The sequence below is a fragment of the Cyprinodon tularosa genome, unplaced genomic scaffold, assembly GCF_016077235.1.
Source record: "Cyprinodon tularosa strain WSP-4 unplaced genomic scaffold, ASM1607723v1 ctg587, whole genome shotgun sequence".
In the NCBI taxonomy this organism is placed as follows: Eukaryota; Metazoa; Chordata; class Actinopteri; order Cyprinodontiformes; family Cyprinodontidae; genus Cyprinodon; species Cyprinodon tularosa.
Genome location: NW_024039326.1, coordinates 385315 through 409622, shown reverse-complemented (window position 1 = coordinate 409622; position 24308 = coordinate 385315). Strand labels below are relative to the sequence as shown.

The 24308-nt window shown below is 39.0% G+C and overlaps 1 protein-coding gene across 2 annotated transcripts in view; it reads left to right on the top strand.

Annotated features, from left to right (window-relative positions):
- The first annotated feature begins 425 nt into the window (after positions 1-425).
- ada (adenosine deaminase) overlaps positions 426-24308 on the top strand; it is a 49335-nt gene continuing 25452 nt past the window's right edge. For both annotated transcript variants that reach the window (XR_005282597.1, XM_038306632.1), the window contains exons 1-5: positions 426-595; positions 9791-9852; positions 15520-15642; positions 22660-22803; positions 22899-23014. Coding sequence is in view for 1 of the 2 variants with exons in the window: in XM_038306632.1 (XP_038162560.1) it covers positions 446-595; positions 9791-9852; positions 15520-15642; positions 22660-22803; positions 22899-23014 (595 nt within the window). In the remaining variant the exon portion in view is untranslated. The remainder of the gene's footprint in view (positions 596-9790; positions 9853-15519; positions 15643-22659; positions 22804-22898; positions 23015-24308) is intronic.

Sequence of the window (24308 nt, the reverse complement as noted above, 5' to 3'; positions counted from 1 at the left end):
ATTTTAAAAATCAGTAAACTTTTTTTTTCATGTGGCCCTAATCCTCTTCCGTACTTGAGTGCATTTTCTTCATTTCAAATTTTTTTTTCAAATCTCTTACAAAACCTCCTTTGCTTGCAACAATAATGGACCAATTGTCCCTCCATAGTGCCCACCTTCAGCCATCAGGCATTGTGACTCCAGTCATCATTAAATGAAACAGTCTGACCAGTTTAGTGACCTGCTTTGATTGATTAATTGGCCTTACTGTAAAGCTTTCACCACATGGTGCAAAGCTGCTAATTAATCCCTCTCTACCCAGCGCCCTGCAGCCTCCATCTGATCACTCTGCAGCCTGTTGCTCTCTCTGCGATTATCTGCTGAGCGCACTCTGCTCTTTTTTGCTGTGTCGTTGCGTGTGTGTTTTTTTTTTACAGTTGGCAGAATAAAGGCGTGTCTCCGGGTCATGCATATAATAGCGCGTCGAGGAGCGGCAGGCTTCGGCTTTCCGCTTCTCTTCATCTCCTCAGTCCGCACCAGCAAACACACCGGCTGCCGCGGGCTCCCCACCATGGCCGAGCGCTCCCAACAACCACAGCTGTTCAACCAGCCTAAGGTAGGTCACAGAGCCGCAGGTTGGTCCTGAGGAACTGAAAATAAAAAGGTTTTTAATCATGGAGGGGAGGGTGGGGGGCCCCGGGCCCCCCTACTGCTGCCGGTACAACAAGTACAGTGAGAACAGAGAGTACAGAGAGAGGAAGAGGAACCATGGAAGCTGCTTCTGATCAATTAGTGATGAAATGGATCCAAACTTTAACGGAACATTGGAGTTTTTACTTTTTGGTTGCCTTTAAAACGCGGCTTCAGTTGAGGAAGTTGGTCTTATTACTCACGGACCGGCTGGTTATGAAATTTAGACAGAGGATAAATTAAAGGAAAGAGGAAATAAGATATTAAAACTGTTAAAAATGGCTACTGTAGGAGCAATTTAAAATTTTATTTTTCTCCTTTACTGCAGAAAAAAAATTCAAAAAAAAAAAAATAGAGTTTGGGTCGTTCTGAACCTGTTCTGCCTACAGTTTCACAGTTTGGGTGAAAAACAGGAAGCATGTGGGCACCGTGGGTAAAAAAAAAACAAAAAACAATCATCTGTGAATTTGTGCAGAAACACGGAGCTGAGGGAGTAGAGAGGCTGGAGGAGATAAAACCTCATTACATATTAATAAGCTGCTGCAGAGCTGATACCGCTGCTGGCTCGCAACCTTAGGGTTGGGAAAGCATCCAAACCTGAGCTTGGACTTTGCTGTCGGAGGAGTAATACACATAGGGTAGATTGATATTATATTCCATTATTGCTGCAAACACAGAAACTGAAAAAATAAATAAAGAAATAGGGATAAAAAAGAAAAAATGAGCAAACAGATTTGATCATTTCTTTTTTAATTGGTGCAGATTTTCTTTTTCAGATTGAATTGTGTTTTTTATTATTATTTTATTTATTTATTTAATTAAAAAAATGAAAAAATGAATTGCACTTCTTCAGGTCTCCCTGAATCTTAGGAAAAACGTATTTTTGTCAATGGGTGTGTTAAGGACAAACATCTGTAGTGGACTTGAAGCGAAGAGAATTGGATCTGTAATAACAAATTTAAAAGAATCAGATTAGTAAAACTTAGCCTAAAAGAAATGAGAAAAAAAAAGCAAAAAATATCCATCCAGTTTCTGTCATGCTTATCCCTGCTGGGTCACGAGGGGTGCTGGTGCCTATATCCAGCTGTCTATGGGCGAGAGGCGGGGTCCACCCAGGACAGGTCGCCAGTCCATATCATGGCAACACAAAGACACACAGGACAAACAACCATTCACACACACACCTAAGGAGAATTTAGAGAAGCCAATTAATCTAACAGTCGTGTTTTTGGACTGTGGGAGGAAGCCGGAGTACCTGGAGAGAACCCATACATGCTCAGGGAGAACATGCAAACTCTATGCAAAAAGATCCCATATCGGGAATCGAACCCAGAATAAAAAATATATACACTATATTGCCAAAAGTATTTGCTCACCCATCCAAATTATTGGAATCAGGTGTTCCAATCACTTCCATGGCCACAGGTGTATAAATTCAAGCACCTAGGCATGCAGACTGTTTTTACAAACATTTGTGAAAGAATGGGTCGCTCTCAGGAGCTCAGTGAATTCCAGCGTGGAACTGTGATAGGATGCCACCTGTGCAACAAATCCAGTCGTGAAATTTCCTCGCTCCTAAATATTCCACAGTCAACTGTCAGCTGTATTATAAGAAAATGGAAGTGTTTGGGAACGACAGCAACTCAGCCACGAAGTGGTAGGCCACGTAAACTGACGGAGCGGGGTCAGCGGATGCTGACGCGCATAGTGCGAAGAGGTCGCCAACTTTCTGCAGAGTCAATCACTACAGACCTCCAAACTTCATGTGGCCTTCAGATTAGCTCAAGAACAGTGCGCAGAGAGCTTCATGGAATGGGTTTCCATGGTCGAGCAGCTGCATCCAAGCCATACATCACCAAGTGCAATGCAAAGCGTCGGATGCGGTGGTGTAAAGCACGCCGCCACTGGACTCTAGAGCAGTGGAGACGCGTTCTCTGGAGTGACGAATCGCGCTTCTCCATCTGGCAATCTGATGGACGGGTCTGGGTTTGGCGGTTGCCAGGAGAACGGTACTTGTCTGACTGCATTGTGCCAAGTGTAAAGTTTGGTGGAGGGGGGATTATGGTGTGGGGTTGTTTTTCAGGAGCTGGGCTTGGCCCCTTAGTTCCAGTGAAAGGAACTCTGAATGCTTCAGCATACCAAGACATTTTGGACAATTCCATGCTCCCAACTTTGTGGGAACTGTTTGGAGCTGGCCCCTTCCTCTTCCAACATGACTGTGCACCAGTGCACAAAGCAAGGTCCATAAAGACATGGATGACAGAGTCTGGTGTGGATGAACTTGACTGGCCTGCACAGAGTCCTGACCTCAACCCGATAGAACACCTTTGGGATGAATTAGAGCGGAGACTGAGAGCCAGGCCTTCTCGTCCAACATCAGTGTGCGACCTCACAAATGCGCTTCTGGAAGAATGGTCAAAAATTCCCATAAACACACTCCTAAACCTTGTGGACAGCCTTCCCAGAAGAGTTGAAGCTGTTCTAGCTGCAAAGGGTGGACCGATGTCATATTGAACCCTATGGATTAGGAACGGGATGTCACTTAAGCTCATATGTGAGTCAAGGCAGGTGAGCAAATACTTTTGGCAATATAGTGTATATTATAAGAAACATTGAAAATTAGATTAGATTAGATTAGATGAGCTTTATTGATCTCACAGCGGAGAAATTCTCTCGTCACATATTGGCAAAGAAGTTACAGAAGGTGCAAACAGGGAGGAAAAGGTGCATTAAGAATAAGCAATATATATACAGTATATCCAGGTATATACAGTATAGATAAATAGGATTAAGGTTCAAGTGTACCTGTATCGCACACAATGAAAAACAAAATAAAAATAAGAAATAAAAAAATATGAAATAAAAATATGTACAATCCGCATGACTTATATACAGGTGGAGAAATATTGCACATTCAGCATATTGCACAATATAAAATCAGTAAAAAAAAAATTATATCAAACATTTTGAGATTTAACAAAAAAGAAAGCAGTAAAGTCGGAAAAAACTAAATTAATCTCAAAACCTTTTCTGGATTACATTTTTTTTCCTCATTTCAATTTACATAATATTTTCTTTGCTTGTAACAATAATGGAGCATAATTTACTCCATAATAGTAAGCTTTGCTAAGTGTCAGAAATGGATAACAAAACTGCTATTTTCAATGACTACTTATTTTTGTCCAGCTTTAACATCGGTATCGATATCGGTTATCGGCTACATGAGTTTTAAAATATCGGCATATCGGATATCGGCCAAAATCCCAATATCGTGCATCCCTAGTAATAGTAGTTAATAGCTGCTCTATAAACAGCAGCAAATGCATAATATGAATCATTCTGTATGAGTTAAATCAATCAATTCATGTGTGGAAAATGTATTTATTTTCCAAAGCCTTTATTGATAGCATTAATGAAATGATGCGCTCCTGTCAGGCAGAACAAGGTAGAATTCTCCTAAAAATGTACATCTTAATTTCCCTTAATTCAGAAAACATTCATCCGTCCATTTTCAGTCACAGTTATTCCAAGTGCCGGGGCTTTAATTCAGTAAACAACAAAATAAATTTGGAAGGTTAAATTGATCATTTTAACCCTGATTAATATTAAAAATGTTTTAAAACGATGAAAGGAAAAATTTTCAAATCGTGTTAAAATGTTCTCAGTAATCCAGTAAAGACAGTGAAAGGCCTGTATTAAATCTGCACTATTTCTGCATTTATGTGGAGAGGCAGGTTCCACCCTGTAAGCCTCACCATCATCATCATCAACTGGTTTGTTTTTACCAGTTTCTTTCCTCTGTTTAATATATTCCTCTGTTTGGCGTTTAGTTCATTCTTTAATTTTTTCTCTATTTTTAGCAGAGTGTTGATTATTTCCCCTCCTCATACTGTGCCATAGCTGTTCCATAATCCGCTGATTGAGCTCTCCCTCTTCCTCCAGCCTTACCTCAGTATGTGAGCTCCCTGGTGTTCTTTATTCTCAGCCGGTTCCTCCTGTAGCTCTGACTTGTCCAGTTCTACTCGTGCAAAATCTGTTAGTTGTTGTTGTTTTAAAGCTCAGTCATGGTCCTCTCCGAGGTTTTGTTAGGATTAAGCATGAAAAGCAGTTATTTACAGGGCGATAGAGAAACACAAAGGTAAGGAAAGAAAAACAGACACACCTATCATACCAATCTAACAGTCATGTTTTTGGTATGTAGAAAGATGCCAAAGTACTTAGAAAAAAAAAATTCATTCAGAAATACTTCAGCCTCCAGGTTGTTCACCGATGATTTTGTATATTTATATTTACACATACATACATATATATATATATACATACAGAAAGCAGAGGAAAGCCATTGTGGTTGACATAATACCAAGTGACTGCAACATCAGGAAAAAGGAAAATGAGAAAACAGACAAAAAATATACAAAGGGTCTTGGGGACAAATTGACACATGGAATCTTGATTATTTATTATTTATTCAAGTTCATTATTTCTAATTTTGTACAATTTTAATTCTATGTATTTATCAAAGCTATTGTAGTTGTTTTTTGCACAATTGGATATTTTTGCATATTGCTGTTGCAGTTAGACCTAAAGAGGTTAAACGATGTGACCCTTTTCCTCTAGATAAACAGGTTTATTCTATTGCTGTTAGTTACATTAAATGATGCAGCCATCAGGAGACTGAAGAGCACTGCCAATAAGATAAAACCAAGGAAAACAACTGAATTTAGACAGTCTTTCAAAACTTGTTTGGGAAAATTGTTGACCGAAAGAAAATCCTATTGTGTTTGATCTGAGGTTTACAGAAGAGGAATAGGGCCTCTGAAAAAATAAAGTTAACAGGTTTTTAAATATTGTTTTAGGTTAATATGGGAAAAAAGTCAGAATTCGGACTTTTTTCTCACATCTCTTGCTCACATCCCAAATTCTGAGATTAAAGTCTGAATTCTGAGATTAGAATTAGAATCAATGAGATTTTTGTCCATATTAAACTGAAATGAAATGTAAAAAATCTGATAACTTTTTAATTTTTATTTATTTTATATATCTTTTAGATGTTTAACCAATCTCTACGAGTTCTTTCTGATGTACAGAGAACAGTGAGGATTCATTTTACACATCCTTGCTCTGGTTGTTACATAATTTGTGTGAGACAAGCAGAGAGGAACTGACTATTGAGCTTCTAAACACCAAATTGGTGAAAAAAAGAAAAGAGGAAAAATATTTCACAGTTTTTTCTTACAGCAACTGCTCCCTCCTTCTGTTAGATTGATAAAATACTTGAAATTACTAATTGCTTGTTTGTCCAAAATCCTCCAAATGCTCCATCCATCCATTCATTTTCTGTCCCGCTTTATCCCTGCTGGGGCCATGAGGGCTGCTGGTGCCTATCTCCAGCTGTCTATGGGCGAGAGGCGGGGTCCACCCTGGACAGGTCACCGGGCTATCGCAGGGTTAATGATGTTAAGTTAATATTTAATACAGCTTGTGAAATAAATAGTTAAAATATAAATTATGACAAAATCAGCATACTGTAAAGCTTAATAATCATTTTTATGGTAATGGAAAGAGTTAATTTAACGATTACTTGCATCCTTACTAAACGTTCTTCTACAAGGTTGCTCCAATCAGCAGATCAGATGAATCTAATTAATCTTTTCCACAGATAAAACTAACCTTACATATTATTTTAGGACTAATTTTAGCTGTTTAAATCAGTGATTTACTTTAAAAGTAAAAGCAGCAACAATCCTTTTCTTTCAGCTTGCAGCACAGCTGGATGACATTAACAATGTTTTCGAACAAATACACATAATTGAAAGTGCTGCATGCGGGAGGGCCAAATGTTTTCCTTTTTACAAGAACCATAAATTATCTTCAGTTCATCTCAACTTCCTGTTTGGCTGCTTAAATTGGCATGAAACATCTCTAAAGGCGGATTTCATTTCTCGGATCACGTATCGTGCAAAACATCAGCATGTGTCAGTTTCACAAGATTCTATAAATGACCACAATGTACTAACTGCAAAGAAACAACCACATGATTTTGCATGATATGCGAAGTTGGCACGCGCCCTGTGGCCTGCAGAAAGCTCAAAGGCTGCAGCTTTGAAACTACTTGCTCCATATAAATGGTTGTTGGTGACATGCATCCAGGATGCACCTCCATCATGTGCCAAATTCACTTTAAATGATGCAGCTCCTCACATTATAAGGTGGAGCTCCATCACCCTGCAGAAGCTGATTATTTTAGCTATTTATGAGAATCTTGTTCAGTTCGTGATCCAGATCTCTTTGCAATAGATAAGGAGGGGGAGGTTCAGTGGATAAAACATGTGTGGTAAACATGCAATCACAAACCTGCCGTTAAGGATCACTTTTCCTATTCTCATCTTACAAGATCCTCCCCAAAGATCAAGGACAAAATGTTTTCAGAGCATGTAGATGGACTCACAGAGACATGGCTAAATGATGTGCACCCTGAACCGCTGTGAGAAAGGTGAGCTTCAATGACTGAAACCGTTGCTCAGCACAGATATACGCCTGAAAGTGCGCATGCACAGAAAAAGATAGCTAACAGGACGAGCACGTAGGACGGCCTTACGTAAACATATCACCAGAATGATTGACAATTAGGAGGACCACTTATTGAGATGATCCACCTGGAAATAAAAGATCGTCCTCTATACCTTTTAAGTATTAAAAAGTATAAATTACATATTCTAATATTAGTACAGGTGTGTATAATTTTAATAATTTTAAAGAACCTGTAACTTTCAGAAAACACCTGATGTGTTGATGAGTAGAACCACCTGCTACAACTCGCTTCTCAATAAAACTGTAAACTACTAACAATATCTGAGTTTTCACATGTGGAACGTCATTAAATCTCTAAAATGGAAGCATTCAAACTCTATCCTCCGGTTCTCGTATCTAGAGGTAGTTACTGCAGAACCTCATCAGCGTGTCAAAGTTTTGCATATACCTGCTCATGAGCTACTGTTCATCACAGGTATGTTGAAAAAGACAGATAGCCAAAACATCCAGGATGCCCGTTCTTAAGGATGAACTCTAGTTTACAAAGCAGATTACAAAGCTAAGCTGACCCAAAAGGAACAAGTAACAACAAGAAATATAGTGGATTACTCATTTTAAAGTAAAGATCCTCCAAAACTTTACTCAAAGGAAAAGTCCGGTCATATATGAAATTATTCCAAACTGTTCAATAAATGATCAGTGTTTTTAATTCAGAGTAATTTTCATGTGAATGTGCTTTACTGGAGGCATCCATGTTTGTCAAAGAACACTACTGCCACCTACTGGTTAGTGACGTCACGGTGCGGTATCGGCTGTTGATCAAGTCCCAGTGCTGTATCTGGTGTTTGTCACAACGCGCTATTATCCAAGTCATCTTGAAAACATTCTTCTTCCAAATGTTGGCTACATATTACGGGTTTTTTCAGTGTAGTCCTGTTTCTCTGACTGTGATTGGCTGGATGTGCTCTGGAGGATCAGGAATTGGAAAGATGAAATAACTTTTTTTTTTTTTCACTTTTCCCCTGGTGTATTCCAGCATCCAGCTGCCATGCACGTGGGCATTGTCAGTTTCACTATAGCTCTGGTGAATTTCAATGGTGAAGTCCTCTGGAAATCTTCAATAATTGTTGTTGATTGCAGATGTGTCTAGTAGGGCTGGATATTTTCGCCAAAGTCCTGAATCGATTCGTTTTTGATTAATACAGTTCTAAATAGATTAATTTCAATTTGATCTGTTTTATAATAAAAGTGGTTAAACTGAGTTTCAAAATACTAATGTATTTAGTTTTTCCCTGTCACATTAAACGCAAAGTGCAAACTTGTAAATCAGACAGTTTAAACATGAGATGTTAAAAAAACGGTCTCATAAGTGCAAACTTGTTTGAGAAAAGTAAAAAAGTGAAGCCTCACTCGAGCAAGCAGACGTGACACAGCAGACATGCATGAGCTGCATTGTCTTCAATGCACAAACCATATTTGCAGCTTTGTCTGTAACTACAGGGAGTTTGCTGGTCAGCCCCGGTTTGTTGACGCCAACCTATTGGGTATATTTGCAGCTGTCTGACTTGAAGTCATCTTGAGTGAATCTTTCCTGCTTATTTGAATTTTGAACGTCACGCGTCTCATTACAAAATGAATCGATCTCATTCCCTAGACATCGATTTTGCAAAAATGTAAAGGATTCGATTCAAAATCGATTAAATCGATTTTTTTACCCACCCCTAGTGTCTAATAGTTCCCATTGATTTTGCTTGTAAAGCGTGACGTCACTGCTGGAAGATGGCAGGAGGGAGGGGTTGCTATATTTGGGGGAAAAATGGCCGCTCCCAGACTCAGTGATTGCGACGACAGTTATTCTTTTTATTTTATTTTACTGATTAACGGCAAAATTATTAAATCACCATGAACGTTTAAGGTATAAATAATTGGTTATTCATGGCTGACCGGACTTTTCCTTTAACTCAAATGTACTCAATGACTGTCCACCGCTGTCTAATTATTATTAAACCATAGCAGAATATGAATATGATATGAATATTATAAAAGTAACAGTAGTTACACTCTGTCCCAGAGTTCAGACATTTCACAGAAATACTATCATTAGATATTCTCCAAACAAAGCAGTGGTCTGTTCCCATCCAAGGAAAATAACAGGCTTTCTTAAAACTGAGACGAACGTAACCCAGCTGTGTTTCAGTATGATCCAAATCATCTGAAGCTCTGCAGAGCTAAAAGGAAACCTGGATAAGCTTCAAGTTTGGGAGAGGCTCGCTTTGCTCTTTCATAATAGCAGCAACGTATTTGAGGCGTCAGCCGTTGAGGGATGAGCCGAGTCTTCTGTTTCATCTGCCAGGATAAATCAGAGCTCTCAGCAACAGGGGCAGAGCCAAAGGAGCCTCTTCTGTTTGCCCCCTGTGGCACCCCTGGCCCTGTTCACCACTGTTTGCCCAACCGTGTGCTCAGTATGCACAATGGGCTGCAGCCAAAGCACACAACTGCAGCACCCCGGCTCTCTTTGTGGAGGAGGACGGGCTAACTTTGATGTGCAGGAAGTTACTACTGACTCACCGATTCTCTTCTTCATCCGCAGATCGAGCTTCATGTTCATCTTGATGGCGCCATCAGGGTGGAGACCATTTTTGATGTTGCAAAGTAGGTTTATTTGCTTTATTTTTTCTGTATCTTAAAAACCACCATAATATGGAGTGAATTTTGTTTTATTATTGTGACAGATTGTAACAATAAAGAGTAACTGTTTTATAAGGCTTTATTTAATCAAATTATTACTTTTTTAACATTTTTATCATCATATTTACTTTTTCCTTTCATTTTTTTACAAAGGTATATTTTCAAATGTTGTTTTCTCCAAATTCATATTTTTCAGGTCCAATTTTACAAAGTGCATATTTTAAATTGATGTTTTACAGTTTAAATTTTCTTTAATTCAGGCCCATTGATCAATAGAAATGCAGTTCCTAACATCCACATAGAAATGCATCTTCAGTCCTTATTGAAGAGGACTTCCCCACCGCAGAAGTAAAGAGAATGCAATTTATAAAGGACAATTTGAAAATAAGAATTAGAAAAAAATAAAAGAATATAAAACTAAAACAAACACACACAAAAAAAAAACAAATTTAAAATATGCTGGGTTTTTTTTTTTATCAGAGAACATAGCAAGGTGAACCTCAAATCTATTTTTTGATCAAAAACCTTTTCAAAGTTTAATTTCTGGTTTCACTTTTTTTTCCTTCAAATTTCAGTATATAAAATGCTTCCTTTGTTTGGAACAATAATGGAATAAAATTCCCTCCATACATCAGATGTGCCTGAGTTTTAAAAGAAAATGCTGAAAACTTAAAGGAATAGTACACCCAAAACATGATAAGCCTTCATTTTCTACTCACCCCCATGCTGAACAACACTCTGGAGTACTTTTTTGATATCTCAAATGCATCTGGAGATCTGGGAGGCTTCTTGCTGTCTGCTGACATTCAAATAATGGAGGTCTATGGCGCCCGAGGCAGAAAGGTCCATAAAAGTCCACAAAAAACGTGTCAATATTCCTCCATACTGCTCGTCCAATGTATTCCAAGTGTCCTGAGTGGGTAGCGTCCAGAATTTACTCGAAACAAAGTCATTTAGAATGTTTTTAGAGCATAAACAGTAGTGTATAGGATTTCCTAAAAGCGCGTTCACGAATCTACGGAAGCCGGCAGACCAAACGGGAAGAACGTGCGCATTCAGCGTCTGCTCTGCCGATAATGCAAGCGTAGAAGAAGAAATGTGCTGTTTACCTGTGCAAAGAAAGAAACAACGAAAGAAAAATGTCTGAGGACTTCAGTGTTGAGGAAGAGCATGAGTTCTTTGCTGAGCTGAATGCGCACTTTCATCTGGTTTGGTCTGCCACGGTTTCCGTAGACTCGTGAACGCGCTTTTAGGAAATCCTATACACTACTGTTTAAGCTCTAAAAACATTCTAAATGACTTTGTTTCGAGTAAATTCTGGACGCTACCCACTCAGGACACTTGGAATACATTGGACGAGCAGTATGGAGGAATATTGACACGTTTTTTGTGGACTTTTATGGACCTTTCTGTCTCGGGCGCCATAGACCTCCATTATTTGAATGTCAGCAGACAGCAAGAAGCCTCCCAGATCTCCAGATGCATTTGAGATATCAAAAAAGTACTCCAGAGTGTTGTTCAGCATGGGGGTGAGTAGAAAATGAAGGCTAATCATGCTTTGGGTGTACTATTCCTTTAAAAAGGGAGTTTATTGCCAAAATACAAAGGCAGAGGATTGCCAACAAATAGCACTAAAAAAAAAAAGACATCTATCAGACACAACATTATGACCTCTGACTAATTAAGTGAATCACTTTAAATGTACTGAGTTGAAGATCATACGGTCGGTTTCAGGGACAGTAGGGACAGTAACCGGCTACCCTAGACGTGTCCTTGAATCAAATGTCTAAATGACTCAGTTTGCAGCCAATTTCTCTACTGTCCTTTTTTTATGTAGTTAGTGATTAAGGTATGTTGGACTCCATGCTTGGGCTGCTCAGTGGCATAGTGGGTAGCACTGCATGGAGATCTAACAATCTAGATGGAAACTCTAAAAAATTTTTGAATCAGAAAAAGGTTTTAAGACTAACTTTGCCTTTTTCTCCAATTTAGATTATAGATGAAGATTTTAAAAACCTTAAAGATGTTGGTGCTTACTGCCTGCACTATAGTTTCCTATTTTTTAAAATTGCCTAAAAATAGCTTCAGCAAAGAGAAAGTGCCAAAAAGTCTCTGATGTTTTGTTGAACATAAAACAAGCAATATAACAGAGAAATATTTGGAAAGACAAAGGAAAATGGCCGCCTAGTGGAGCAGTGGGTAGACCTGCTGCCTCGCAACAAACAAGAGGGTTTTGGGTTCGATTTCTGGCCGGTGGTCTCCCTGCATGGAGTTAGCATGTTCTCCCTGAGCATGTGTGGGTTCTTCCCGGGTACTCCAGCTTCCTAACCTGACTCCGCCAGATGGATTTGCTCCGCATATCCATCTGGAAACCTTCCGTTGAAGTAATTTTGGGAAGGGGCGGAAATACTGGTTAGCTGATTGGCCTATGTTGGTGATAGACGGGCCAAATAAACCAATCAGATCAACGAAGCATATGACGTACTAACAGAGCGACGACGAAGAGGAGCCAATTGATAGATCAAACTCTTGCTGAAACCAGTCGGGAGAAGAGCAAAAACATCTTTTCCTCTGAGAAAAGCCTCCAGAGCAGTGTTTTGCTCTTCTTTCAGTGAAGAAATACTCTGTAATTCCGATAAAACTTGCTCGATAGCCACGCTAATGCTAGTTTCATCGGCTGAAGCCGCCATGTTCTTTAGACTGAACTGTGGCGCTTCTCGTTGCGTCACACCTCATCCCGCCTCAAAGCCAACGCTGATTGGACGTTCGTTTGCTGAACGGCTCCAAATTTCCTTTAACGGAGAGTCTCCAGACTCTTGAAAGCTTGCGAGATCAGGATGGTCTCACGAGGCTACCGGCTTCCTCCCACAGTCCAAAAACATGACTGTTTCGATAACTGGCTTGTCTAAATTCTCGTTATGTGTGAGTGTGTGACTGTAGACAGCTGGAAGTAGGCACCAGGGCCCTCGCTTAGGATAAGCCAGAGAATGGATGGGTGGACTCAGGACACATCTAAACGTTGTGGTACAGATGGACATTTTCTTAAGTGGGACACAATGATCTGAACAGGTTTTTTAACAGTTCTGCATCTAAATCAGATTGTTTAACAAAGTCTGAAAAACTCAAAAATGGGAACATTGCATCCAAAAGGGACCTTTTATCGCTAAAACGGCGATAAGGAGTTGGGACATAAAGGGTGTCGGTAGATCCTGTGATGCAAAAGGAGCTGCTTCTCCGGCTGTATGTTCCCCAGCATCCTGAGAAGCTGGGAACATAACTTTCCATCGGCTCCTGTAAGATTCTGGCAAACAGTCAGACGTCTCAGAAAGGGGAAGCTGTCAACACTGTTAGCAGGTACTGTGATCTCCACATGGACTGCTTTCTGCTGGTGGAAGGGAATCAATCAAAGGGCTTAACCGAGAGGTGAAAGATCAGAAACCATTTTTATCTGTCTAGAACTACAATCAAAGACGAGGTTAGAGTCAATCTGAGAACAAAACCAGAAATAAAACAATCAAATTGGTTTTTAATGGGCTGCAGAGAAGCTGATAAACCCACAGATTAAAACGGCTCTTCTTCCTTATTGGGACGTCTTCCAGATTTGTCCCAGCGGAGCCGTTTTCAGACATGTTCCAGAGGGAGGAAGCCGAGGGTCGGAACAAGTTATGGTGGAAAGATTATATCTCCAGCTGGCTTCGGAAAGCCCAAGTGTCCTACTGAAGAGCTCCAGGGGAGAATGATGGGAAAGGGAGGTTAGAAAACCTCTGCTTTCCTCCCAATCCCAGTGCTGGAAGAGCTCCAGGAAGTAGAAGGATAGATAAATATCCATAAATCCCTTCTGCAGACGTGCAAGGAAATAGTTTCTAATTAAATAAGTTTTCTAAATGGGTGCTTAGTGTTGTAGTCTTTAAAAAAACGAAATATTAATTTGCAACAAATTCATTCCAGTGATGGAAACATTTTAAAGTGCTTCTTTACATAAGAAAAAATACAATCCAGAAAGAAAACCATGAAACAATTCTTAATCAGAAAAGGTTTGGAGAGAAACTTTGCTGTTTTCTCAGATTTGGTTTTAAATTTTTTTTTCTTTTTTGTTACATCACACTTTTTTATTGTCTATTTGAATTTCATTTTCCAAATCACATTCTCTTCACTTCTGGGCTGGGCTTTCCTCTGGAGTGAGGAACAAAGCTGCATTTCTATTGGTCTGCTGAACGTTAAGCACCTGTCGCACCTATGACGATTTATCTCCAACAGGTGTTGATGGCAGCAGCACAGCTGATATTTCTCTCCAGGATGGAGTCACAGCCAAACAGGAACAGACGAGGCTACGTTTATGGAGGATAAAAAGTGCCAAAATTAAATAAATAAATACAGCATTAAATAAATAATTAAATGTGTCAATAATTAATTAAATGTGGAATTAAATAAATAAATAAATGTGTCATTCATTAATTAAAACCACGTCACTAATATAAAGTGCCACAATTAAATGAATAAATACAGCGATAAACAATTAATTAAATGTGTAATTCATTAAATAAATAAGGAATTGAATATATAAATGTGTCATTAATTTAATAAAATACGTCTTCATTTTATTAAAAACATATATAATTATTTCAGTGTGCATTTAATTATTTCATGGTCCTGTGTCGCAGTGCATCGAAACCATTAAAAGAATCTGTCAAACTCACCCATCAAAGTTAGGGGGCGGGGTTAACGCGAATCGAGTCGCCACCTACTGTATCAGAGTATGCTCACAACCTGTGGATCACAGTCTCTGTAATCGATTTGCTTCGCCTTAATGTGCAGGGTGACCAATCAGGTGTTAGATAACCGCCCCCTAACTTTGATGGGTGAGTTTGACAGATTCTTTTAATGGTTTCGATGCACTGCGACACAGGACCATAAAATAATTAAATGCACACTGAAATAATTTTATATATTTTTTTTTTTTATAAAATGAAGATGTATTTTATTAAATTAATGACACATTTATTTATTTAATTCCATATTTAATTAATTATTATTACATTTAATTATTTATTTAATGCTGTATTTATTTATTTAATTTTGGCACTTTTTATCCCCCATATACGTTCACATTTTTAAATTTTTTTTAAACAATTTTTTCAGTCTGTTTGGTTTGTTCATTATAGCATCTTCTACAATAATGAGTAAAAAATCTTTGCATGTGCTGCCTGCTGAAAGGCAAACGCAAATCACTTTTCCACCTTTGTAGGAAGATCTGCTCTGCAGATAGAATCAAATGTTTTAGGACACCCAGAATCTTTTAATAATTAGAGTAAAATGAGCTCACTGCAAAAACAATCTAGAAATAAGTAAAAAAATGTCTTAAATTAAGTGTATTTACCCTTAATTTGTGCAGGTAAATGAGATATTTTGCCAATGGAATGAGTAATTTTACTCTTAAAATAAGATAATTAGATAAAATGCTCTTGAAATAAGACAATGCAATTGTGTTTTCTTATTTTAAGTGTAAATTGTCTTGTTCCATTGGCAAAATGTTTCTTTTATCTCCTCAATTCAAGAACAAATGCACTTCTTTTAAGAAAAAATGACTTATATAAACGCTTCCCTCCATTTCTTATTTTTCGTTTCTTCCAGGAGACGAGGCATCGATCTGCATGCAAACTCATCCGAGGAGCTGAAGGAGAAGATCATCCTTCGCGAGCCTGCGACTCTCACGGGATTCTTGGAAAAATTCAATGAGTACATGCACGTGATAGCGTAAGTGAAGACGCATCAACCTTATGATTGCATAACTGGAAGGAGTTTCATTCCAGCATGAGTTGCAGAGCGTGACGCCAGGCGCCATAAACAGTCAATCCAACGGCGGGCGTTCACAATCAGGGCCTAAGTCCACTTTGCTATCACACGTGTGGTTGCTGCAATTATGATGCTTCCAAAGTCTTTAAAAACCTAAAGGTGTGATTGATAGAGTTGGTATGTAAAGCACAGAAGGATTATGTAATGTAACTCAGCTCCACTGCAGGGGGGGGGCGGCGGTTTGAGATGCCAGACATGTAGAACAGGAACACCACATTATTGAGATCAAGTGTCGTCTTGGCAAGCAACCAGAAAAGGACACTAAACTTGTTTGGGGCGCTTTTCATGTGTCACTCTGTCTTATTTTTAATCGAAAACAGACCCAAATGCAGGCTTTCAGATGCTTTCAGATGCTGCTGCTCTGTAGTGGTTTGGCCTGCAGCGCACAGGCTGTGCTGAATGGACCCTACTGTGCCTGTAGCCTGAACATTAGGGAACTTGCTGGCTAGGTTTAGCTTGTGCAGAGCCATAGTGGGAGCTTTGCTGGGTCTGTGTTTTTTTTTTTTTTTTTACTTAGTATAAGAAGGTTGTTGAGAACAACAGTCATTCATGTTGTGAGCATTCATTGTAAGTGCTGAAAGCTGGACTCTTTTCTGCATTGTGATGTAAAAAGAGTCCTGGACTGCAAAGGAAAATCAGGGCTTACACACATTCTATATAGTGATGGGGTCATTTTACAGGGATAAAAACCAGGACTGATGCTATTTTTATTGACAATGTTAATTATCCTTTTTATTTGATTGGATTGGTTTAGGATTTCACACTATAACTAGAAAAAGTTGCCTTTCTTGCATATATGCAGTGTGAATGTTGTGTAAATCACATCCATCATGGCGATTCGATTCAGTATCGATTTCCTGACCCAACGATTCGATTATTTTCGAAACTCAAGAATACGCCACGATTCGATTCGATTAATTGATTAATCGGTTAAAAAAAATTTTTCACACCTTACAGGCTAAACAAAGTTTCAAGTTTTAAATAAATCAATGAAAGCTGTAATATCGTTATGCATTTCTTTAGAAACAACACCAAATAACAGAAGTAGAAAAGTTGCATCAAAAAATACTGCAAAAATACTGGACAAAATCAGTGCAATGAGTGGAATGCAATACCTTGGCTCCAGAGCTGACCGCAAACAGTGCCGCAGACAGGAGGCCGGCTTGTTTTGTTTTTGACCGAAATTGCGGAAAACAACTCGTGAAGTTTGACCCGCTAGAAGAGCGAGGTGCGCTAGAACGCTGGGACCCTTTTTCCACCTGGATCTCCGCTCTTTTTGGCCCTCATGTCCCTCCGTCGTCGGACTAAACTCGCCCCCACTTCCTCGCCGCCTCGGCAATATCTAGATCCACAGCGTGTAGCACAGACCACGCTTCAATACTGAGCATAATTTAAAAATGTCTGTGTCAAGCTCACTGCAACACACTGCTGTAAGAGTATAACCAGGAAGCGAGGTAGGAGGGCAAAATAGGTTTAGCGCCACCGCAGCACGGGAGGGAGAATTACGTCCAGGAGCAAATGGATAAAAATAGACCGGAGGAAAAAAAAAACATGAATCGATAATCTTGCGGACGTATCGATGCATCGGATCGTCGGCTTTTGGATCGATGCATCGATACAAAACGATTATTATTTACACCCCTAATGCTGACTGTAATGCTACTTTCAGACTGCACGCGCTAGAGGCAGCAGAAGCAGCTAGTTTACATGCAAAGTCAATGGTTGACGCTCATCTAGGCGCAGCAAAAGGTCCTGCTTCTGAGCATCTGACACGCTGTGAAAGCAGCTGTAAAAGGCGGCCCCGTCCAGGAAACACACAGCCAGGCAGGCAAGCTCTGAGCCAGCTCCCATTCCAGAGGACGAAGAGAGCACATCCAGTTAGTCACAGTCAGAGAAACAGGACTACACTGGAAAACAGGCCAATCTAACATTTATAAACAAAGGTGTTGATGGCTGCAGCACAGCTGATATTTCTCTCCAGGATGGAGTCACAGCCAAACAGGAACAGACCAGATGAAGCTACTATGTGAAAAAACAGAGAGAGCAGAACGTTAGAGATTGAACTAACCCTATGTCCTCCAGCAGTCTAAGCCTATAGCAGCAGAACTATAGAGATAGCTCAGGATAACCTGAGCCACTCTAACTAGAAGCTTTATCAAAAAGGAAAGTTTTAAGCCTAGCCTTAAAAGTAGACAGGGTGTCTGCCTCACGGACTAAAACTGGTAGTTGGTTCCACAGGAGAGGAGCCTGAGAACTAAAAGATCTGCCTCCCATTCTACTTTTAGAAATTCTAGGAACCACTAGTAAACCTGCAGATTGAGAGCGAAGTGCTCTGTTAGGAACATAAGGAACAATCAGATCTCTGATATCAGATGGAGCTTGGCCATTTAAGGCTTAAGCCTCATGTCTCTGCATCCGAAAACGCGACTTTTAGAATTTGCAGCTCTGATTTTGGGAAACTCTGTCCATTGGATTACTATTGACGGCAGATGGACGTCTCACCGCTCTGGAGCTATTTGCTCAAACCTGTAGATCGCAACCCAGACCCCATCCATTCCTACAGTGGGGGAGCAACTGTGAGGAAACCAAGAGATGCTGCATAGAGCCAAAGCCGATGTTATCACACATTAGCTGTAAAAAAAACGCAGCTGAATTGCTTAAAAACACTTGAATTTATTCGTGCTTCAGTGGGAGGCTTTTGAGATCATATCTCCCAAGATTAAACATGTAGAAGAAAGCAAACAGGATGTTCTGCACCATTTCCTACAGTTTACAGAAATGTATTGCTGTAAAAACACTAGTAACAAGTAAAGATTAAAAAAAAACCAAGAAACTCAATTCTTTTTCTTTACGTAGTCCTCTAAAGCTCTAAAGGAAAGTTAGTAAAACTAACAAACAGGCCAAATTAAAAAAAAATCTAAAGTATGAAATGCTTGTTTTCAAATGTCAGTAAAAAATATAAGATTGAAGAAGTAAAATTATAACAGTTATCAGAAGAGCTACAATAAACAGTGATCAAAATTCATGTTTAAAACCTAAATCTTACTGAAATCCAGCAACGAGTAGAACAGGCAACATTTATGAATCTTTTTTTTTATATATTCAGCTAAGATTGCATCATAATAGTAGGGAATATGAGTGAAAATCATGAACCAGTTTTCTGCATCACTGAATGAAATCCGCTTCTAAATATAGAGAGCTTTCATAAGTGGGCTATTGAGACTAGTTTGTCATGTGAATGAAAATAAATATTTTGATCACAGCTGAGGTTATTGAATAACTTTGGATCACGAGTTTCTGCACTTAAAGGAATAGTACACCCAAAACATGATTAGCCTTCATTTTCTACTCACCCCCATGCTGAACAACACTCTGGAGTACTTTTTTGATATCTCAAATGCATCTGGAGATCTGGGAGGCTTCTTGCTGTCTGCTGACATTCAAATAATGGAGGTCTATGGCGCCCGAGGCAGAAAGGTCCATAAAAGTCCACAAAAAACTTGTCAATATTCCTCCATACTGCTCGTCCAATGTATTCCAAGTGTCCTGAGTGGGTAGCATCCAGAATTTACTCGAAACGAAGTCATTTAGAATGTTTTTAGAGCATAAACAGTAGTGTATAGGATTTCCTAAAATTTCGCGCCTGTCAGTTCACGAGTCTACGGAAACCGCGGCAGACCAAACCAGATGAAAGTGCGCATTCAGCGTCTGCTCTGCCGATAATGCAAGCGTAGAAGAAGAAATGTGCTGTTTACCTGTGCAAAGAAAGAAACAACAAAAGAAAAATGTCTGAGGACTTCAGTGTTGAGGAAGAGCATGAGTTCTTTGCCGAGCTGAATGCGCACTTTCATCTGGTTTGGTCTGCCGCGGTTTCTGTAGACTCGTGAACGCGCTTTTAGGAAATCCTATACACTACTGTTTATGCTCTAAAAACATTCTAAATGACTTCGTTTCGAGTAATTTATGGATGCTACCCACTCAGGACACTTGGAATACATTGGACGAGCAGTATGGAGGAATATTGACACGTTTTTTTGTGGACTTTTATGGACCTTTCTGTCTCGGGCGCCATAGACCTCCATTATTTGAATGTCAGCAGACAGCAAGAAGCCTCCCAGATCTCCAGATGCATTTGAGATATCAAAAAAGTACTCCAGAGTGTTGTTCAGCATGGGGGTGAGTAGAAAATGAAGGCTAATCATGTTTTGGGTGTACTATTCCTTTAAGGTAAAAAATAACTTTTAGTTTTTACCTAACTTTAAAAATAAAGAAATGTACACACTAAGATCGCATACATTCGTTTTAAAGGTATAGTGGAGGATGTTCTTTTTCTGGGTGGATCATTAAAATAATTGGTCCTTCTTATTGTCAATCATTCCGGTGATATCTTTACGTCCCCATTTTCACTCACCCAGTGGTGAGTCTGACATAGTGGAAAAAATGCAGATCTTCTTTTGGAATTGGGCTTGTATGAGTGATGCAAACAGCAAGTTTCTTCTTGTGCACACTCTGTTTAAAAATTGCTGTTTGCATCACTCATCAACTCATGCACGTTTAATAGGCAGTCCCTCTCAGAGCAGGTACAGGGTTGTGCATGTCATTTTTTTTTAAAGGCATACTATGCAACATTTTTCAGTTAATGTGTTCCATAACGTTTTGGATGATTAAATGAGTCATTTCAGGTCGAACAAAGGTTTTCTCAGCCGCCCTGGTGGTCTGTAGGGGAAATACCGTACTTGCAATTGCAGGAGCCCTCGGCCCGCACCCACAGGCTCAGAAGTCTTGTGCATCGCAAGAGTCCGTCTTGCTTTACGGCGAGAACTGCTACAGGCCCCCAGTGAAAGGCATGCTCGTTGCTAGCGCAGTGACGATATTTGTGCAGTTATCATGGCGGAACCAGCCAGAAAACAGCGAAAGCCCACTTACCGCAGTAGACATGGTGATTTGTTGCGTTCGCCTGTCTGCTAAGCTCAAAACAACCGCCCCTGGCTTGACGGAGAAACCAGGAGAACAGCTGAGCATATTTACGACAGTGCACTTTTACTTTCGCCCTCTGGGGGGAGCTTCGCTGGAAAATCAACACCGGTTGCATAGTATACCTTTAAAGTGGAGAGGATGAGTCTATAGTCTAAAGGTATAATGGAAAATTCTCCACTATACCTTTAAATATTCAATTCTTTAGGTTACACAAGTTACCATGTTTCCATTTAAATCCAATCATCATATGTAATAACTTATTTTTGTGGTTTATATCCTACTTTACTTTGGTTTGAATATCAAGTAAATTTGAGTAAGTAAATTGTAGCTTCAATTGGTGAAGTTTGACTACTCACATTCTATGACTAAAAATAAAACCGAAATCTTCACCTTCAAATAAAGCAAAATATATTAGGTGTTCTTTCAGATAGTGTTTACTTAGTATTTTTTAAGGCGTAACCATCTCATGCATTAAAAAAAAACTTGTTGCACCATCTTTATCTCAAAAGAAATGTTTATCTTTCCACTCTTTTTTTTAAATATATTTTTTGTTTAAACATGGATGCATAAACAACTCATTTTATTTCAGTGTTAAATTGTGTTTAAAGTAACAGATTATAATTAAAAATGTCTACGGACCTTTACTGGTTGATGATTTTCTTTATTCGGACCCTGCTGATTTTAAATTGGTTACCTCTGGTCTATATGCATTAGTGCCCAAAAAACACTTTTAAACTACTGTACACTGTAGTGATCTCTATGCATGAAAGGGTTAAAGCATTTTTTCACCAAGTGTGATCAGCAGACTTATATATTATAGTGCACCACCTATTTGTGGTGAATATCCTATGCCTTACATACCATATAGTTTTTTTTTCTATCACTATAACATAAAGGCTAAGAATAGCATTGCTTGCCGATCAATCCACTTGACAGCAAAATCTGCTTATTTCTCGTGATTTAACGCTCGCTACTGTGAACAAAAACGTTCGTACTGCATTCAAAGAACGACTTGTGTCTTATACCACTTGGTAACAAATTATGCTTTTCACTTTGTGACATTTAAACTTGAACTTCCTTTTCTAATATTCACTGGACTGCACTTCTCATTTCCTTAGTTTATTCATTACATGCATGTGCAAAACCGTACATCCCGAAAACCTAGTCTTGTTATTGTACTATTTATTTACTAACAGAGCAAATATAAAGTGCAAAACAGAGAAAGGAAATATAAAAGCAAACAGGGTTTTATTAAAAGCCCAACACATGCAATTTAAAATTACAATTTTTATTTATTATTATTTTTTTTTATTTAAAGTTAAAATCAATTAAATGCATGTACATAAATAGTTTTATTTTCTATTGTTGCAATAAAAATAAACCGATTTCGAAAAGTTTTCGGAAAAAAATCCTCATATATAAGTATACATTAAGTGTAATGAATTAATAAAAATAGGAATTTATTTCATACAATTTCAGACAGACAAAAAAAGACTAATTAATATCAACCAAAAAAAGAAAAAAAAGAAGAAAGAAAAAAAGGGGGGAAAAAAACACATCAACCAAACCAAACACCAATTTGCAGAGTAACTAAATTCACTTGAACATAAATCGAAATAAAACCCTCCATCAAATAAACCTGTCGGTATATACATCCAGAGAAAGGACTTTGATTTATGCAAATTAATCAGAAATGACATGTTGAATAAAATACATGGAATTGTTAATGATAAGCAGAAATACTTCTGATAAAAAGTCAGCCATAAAATGTGTTACAGTGTGTACCATGTTTTATCATATCAGTGAGCATTTCTGTTGCTCATTTTTGAACTCATTACTGTTCAGATAAAGGATTAGTTGTTGTTAAGGTTCGATTTGATTGTGATCAAAAGTCCATCAGGTCCAAAAGGTCAAATGTTTTTATCTTTGTTTCCCTTTCAGTGGTGACAGGGAAGCCATAAAGAGGATCGCCTATGAGTTCATAGAGGATAAAGCCAAGGAAGGAGTCATTTACGTTGAAGTCAGATACAGCCCACATTTACTAGCCAACTGTAATGTGGAACCCATTCCTTGGAACCAGAAAAAGTGAGTGATTTAGGTTGTTTTTAATCAATAAATGAAGTTTTTCTGCTGTAATGGAAAGTATTTAATTTGTCTTGTGTGTTTTCGTCTTTCGACAGAGGAGACTTGAGTCCAGATGAGGTGGTGCGTTTGGTAAACGAGGGCCTCAGCGAGGGGGAGAGGGCCTTCAATATCAAAGCCAGGTCCATTCTATGCTGCATGCGCCACATGCCAAGTAATGAACTGTTCATGCTCTTGTCTGCCAAAAATACGCCTGTGAGATAAGGTTCCTGAATGTAGATATTCTGTATCATCAAAGGTCTGCCTTAGTTCTTTTTGTAGAAAACATTCCTCCTTTAAAGTGTGTTTGAAAGAGAAATATTAATCTGGGATATCATCTGCATCTAATACCAATTACCGTAGTAGCCATTCAAAATGTCCCCACTTTCCTTGATGGGCCCTTGGTTATAACCTGACGTAGTCCGACTCAATTCTAGTCAGAATATGAGTCTGATGCTGCTCCATAGAGCTGTGATTATGGGGCGTGTTTTGAACGAACCAGGAAAAAAAATGCCTCTGCACTCAATTGGATAGACCTACAACCAATAAGAGCAACGGAGTGCGTGACGTATGTTAAGCAACGCATAGTTGTTGTCAACAAAAATCAACGTGCAGTTGCACGCCTATAATAAGAAGATGAGCCTTGATCGCGTTTCTCTGTTCCTCTTTTAAAATTAAATTGCTGTCGATATCTTCTAGAACAGATCTAATAGCAGAATCTACTCACCTAAACTCTCCGGCGGCAGCCATTATTGTTGTCACCCAAGCGCGCATTGGTCACATGGTTGATTACGTTACCGTTGATCATCTGTCCATCATCGTATAAAGCCCGCCCTGACAATTTGATTGACCCGCCAGATATTGTGTGAGCATACTGTTGAGCAATGCCAGACCGAACTTCCCGACCTCAAACGTTGTGGGCGGGACTAAGTTCGGAATGGCACCCAGGCTATCTTGGTTAGTCCTCTACAATTCCTTTTTTAAACATCAATCTTTGTATTAAAATATTCTTTCTGTCATGATTTTTCCACATTAAGATCTAAAGAGAAACGTCATCTCCTGGTCAGACCCTGTTATTCGGTAAAGGGTAGAGTCAGAGTAAAAAATAATACAGTATGCACGCCCAGGAGAGGGCCAATTGTTGATAGTTGTAGGGGATTTTGCTGGGAGTTGCAGGGAAGTTGGCTGCCATTCAAAATTTGGAGACGTTCACCAAACGAACGTCCAATCAGCGTTGGCTTTGAGGCAGGTTGAGGTGTGACGCAACGAGAAGTGACAGTTCAGTCTAAAGAACATGGCGGTTCTGAACTGAACTGATAGGAAAGTGTATTTTTATTTAGTTGAAAAATATAAACAAATCCATGTAAACCAGATGTATTAAAGTATAATAACTTCTCCAGAAGGCTTGCAGACAATATGAACTCTATAAAATGATGCTTTGAATTGTCAGCTTGTATCTGTCGATGCTC